Genomic DNA, 2,376 nt, shown 5'->3' with positions numbered 1-2,376 from the left:
GCGGACTATTTGAACTTATAGCCGACACCGAGACTCAGATACACAACAACGATGGCCACGTCGGGCTTCGAGAAGATCTCCACCAGTGACTATGGGGAGTTCAGCCGGTGGAGTCGTCCCCTGTATCCGCGCTCGGACCCGCGAACCCGCGACTGGTTTCTGCTGGGCAATCCTTTCTTCATCACTCTGGTCGTGGGAGGATACCTGTACATCGTGTACCTTGGCGGACCGCGGTTCATGGCCGGTCGGAAGCCGTACGACCTTCGCGGCGTCATCAAGGTCTACAACATCGCCATGATTGTGCTTAACGTCATCTTCGGGTACCACTTCCTGAAGTACTCATACCTCGGCGGCGACTACAACATATTCTGCCAAGGCATGACGTACGCTACAGACGAGAAATCCATGAAGCTGCTCTGGTGGGGATACTTCTACTTCTACGTGCGCATGGCCGATTTCATGGACACCTTCTTCTTCGTACTGCGCAAGAAGTACAGCCAGATCACGCTGCAGCATACGCTACACCACGCGCTCATCGTGGCCAACGGCTGGCTCTGGTACACCCTTGGCGGCGACGGCCAGTCCTTATTAGGCGCCATCATCAATAGCTCCATTCACACCGTCATGTACTTCTACTACTTTCTGGCAGCCTGTGGCCCCGAGTACCGCAAGTACCTGTGGTGGAAGAAGTACCTCACGCGTGCGCAAATTGCTCAGCATCTCGTCATCATCGTGCACGGACTCATCCCGCTGTTCTACGACTGTGGCTACCCGCGGTTCTTCATTTATCTGGCTCTGCCACAGGGTTTGCTCGGTCTTGCGTTCTTCCTCAACTTCTACGTCTCTGCGTACAGGAAGAAGTCGGCCATGGAGGCTGCTGCGCGAAAGGAACACGCCTTACTGAAAGAAGACTGAGCTTTACCCTTCCAAAAATGCTTAAAGGCATAGTGCGCTGTAGTTTTCACTGAAGAAGCGGCGGCGCCCGCGCCGCGGCGCGCTAATAATCAGTCGCGGATGAGAGCGGATGCGTACGGGCGGAACCATAGCAGCTAGAAGGGACGAAGCTCATGCGCGGTCAAACAGGAGTGTAACTATATATTTTTGCGTGTATGGCTTTCGCAACAGCTATAGAAAGGCTCTCTGTAAGCTGCCAAAAAGAAAATTATATGGATTTATATAAAAGGCTCACGAGAACGAGCGATGGTAGCGTCAGATGAGGGCGGTGCAACGTGCTAGATAAACAGAGGCTCTTTATTTTTTATTGCTTTCCTTGCTATCAACCCGCATATTTGCTGGTCGTGGTGATAAACACTGCTTTCTCTTAGCCCCGATGGGGCTATTCGACATCTTGTGAAGCAGCGAAGCCGCATATGCAGTGCCCACTTCTTCGGCAATGATGAGAGAAGCTCGATAGCCTTGCACTGCATGCCTCTATGTTCCAACACTTTTTCCTGCGTGCTATGGGAAAAGCGGATCTTCGTATCTAGAAGGCGACGCGATGGCCATAGCCGCGCACGATAGGTTTATGCAGGATGTATTTTTGAAATGGTTAACGCGAAAACAAGAACACAAGAAGTATTACACACCGCACAGCGCTTTCTCACTACTAACTTTATTAGAAGGAAAATCGCTGCGTGGTGTGTAATCCTTCTCGTGTCCTTGCTTTCGTGCTACCCAATTCAAAAATGCATAACCAATTCCAACTTGCCCAAATGTGAATTCTTCTGCTGTGCAGGATGTGTGCTCGCAGTTGTTGACAAGCATAAACAAGGCGGCGACGTGCTTCCACCATGCTCGGCGCCCAGCCTTGCATGTGCACCTTGCTCCCACAACGTGCAACTGGCTCTATAGACAACTGGGAAAATGTGCAGAAATCATCGAATAGCTCGAAGGAACGAGCGAACGAAAAAGTGAGAGGAACTTTTCTCTTGCTTAGCCCAAACGCAAACTACCGACAGACCTCTGCTGAATAGAGTTTTAGCAAGTTACGGAAATACGGTACGCAAATACGGTAAGCCAGTACGGTAGCATTCCTCATTTCCCGCTGGTTGTGCTTTTGCCGCTCCCCGTTTCAGTGAAAGCGACTGGTGTCTCGTTAACAATGACGGGCAACAATGAGGCGTGAGAACCCCCACAGTAATTTTTGATAAAGCTTTTGTGGTGTTGGGGTGCCTTCACCGGCAAAATGTCGACGACCTGGAAAGGAGGAGCGGTACCGTCATACGGTAGCGTATGTGAGTAGCCTATTTCCGTATCTAGCTAAAACTCTCTAATAGCGAGAACGGAGGCAGAAGTCAAAGGAAACTCTTCACGTAATATATGGAAAAAAAAGCACGAGCCGAGCGCTGGCGCTACTGCTGGATGGAGGCGCATGTT

General features: G+C 50.9%; 1 protein-coding gene across 1 annotated transcript; it reads left to right on the top strand.

Annotated features, from left to right (window-relative positions):
• LOC119382149 (elongation of very long chain fatty acids protein AAEL008004) lies at positions 1–915 on the top strand. The gene has a single exon (XM_037649879.1). The coding sequence runs from the start codon at positions 52–54 to the stop codon at positions 913–915; it is 864 nt and encodes a 287-aa protein (XP_037505807.1). The 5' UTR covers positions 1–51.
• The last annotated feature ends 1,461 nt before the right edge of the window (positions 916–2,376 follow it).

This window comes from Rhipicephalus sanguineus, chromosome 2 (genome assembly GCF_013339695.2).
Source record: "Rhipicephalus sanguineus isolate Rsan-2018 chromosome 2, BIME_Rsan_1.4, whole genome shotgun sequence".
Classification (NCBI taxonomy): domain Eukaryota; kingdom Metazoa; phylum Arthropoda; class Arachnida; order Ixodida; family Ixodidae; genus Rhipicephalus; species Rhipicephalus sanguineus.
Note: the sequence above shows the minus strand (reverse complement) of the source record. Positions and strands in the feature narration are given on the sequence as shown.

Coding starts and splice junctions, on each gene's coding strand:
- LOC119382149 (XM_037649879.1), top strand. CDS start 52: ATGGCCACGTCGGGCTTCGAGAAGATCTCCACCAGTGACTATGGGGAG.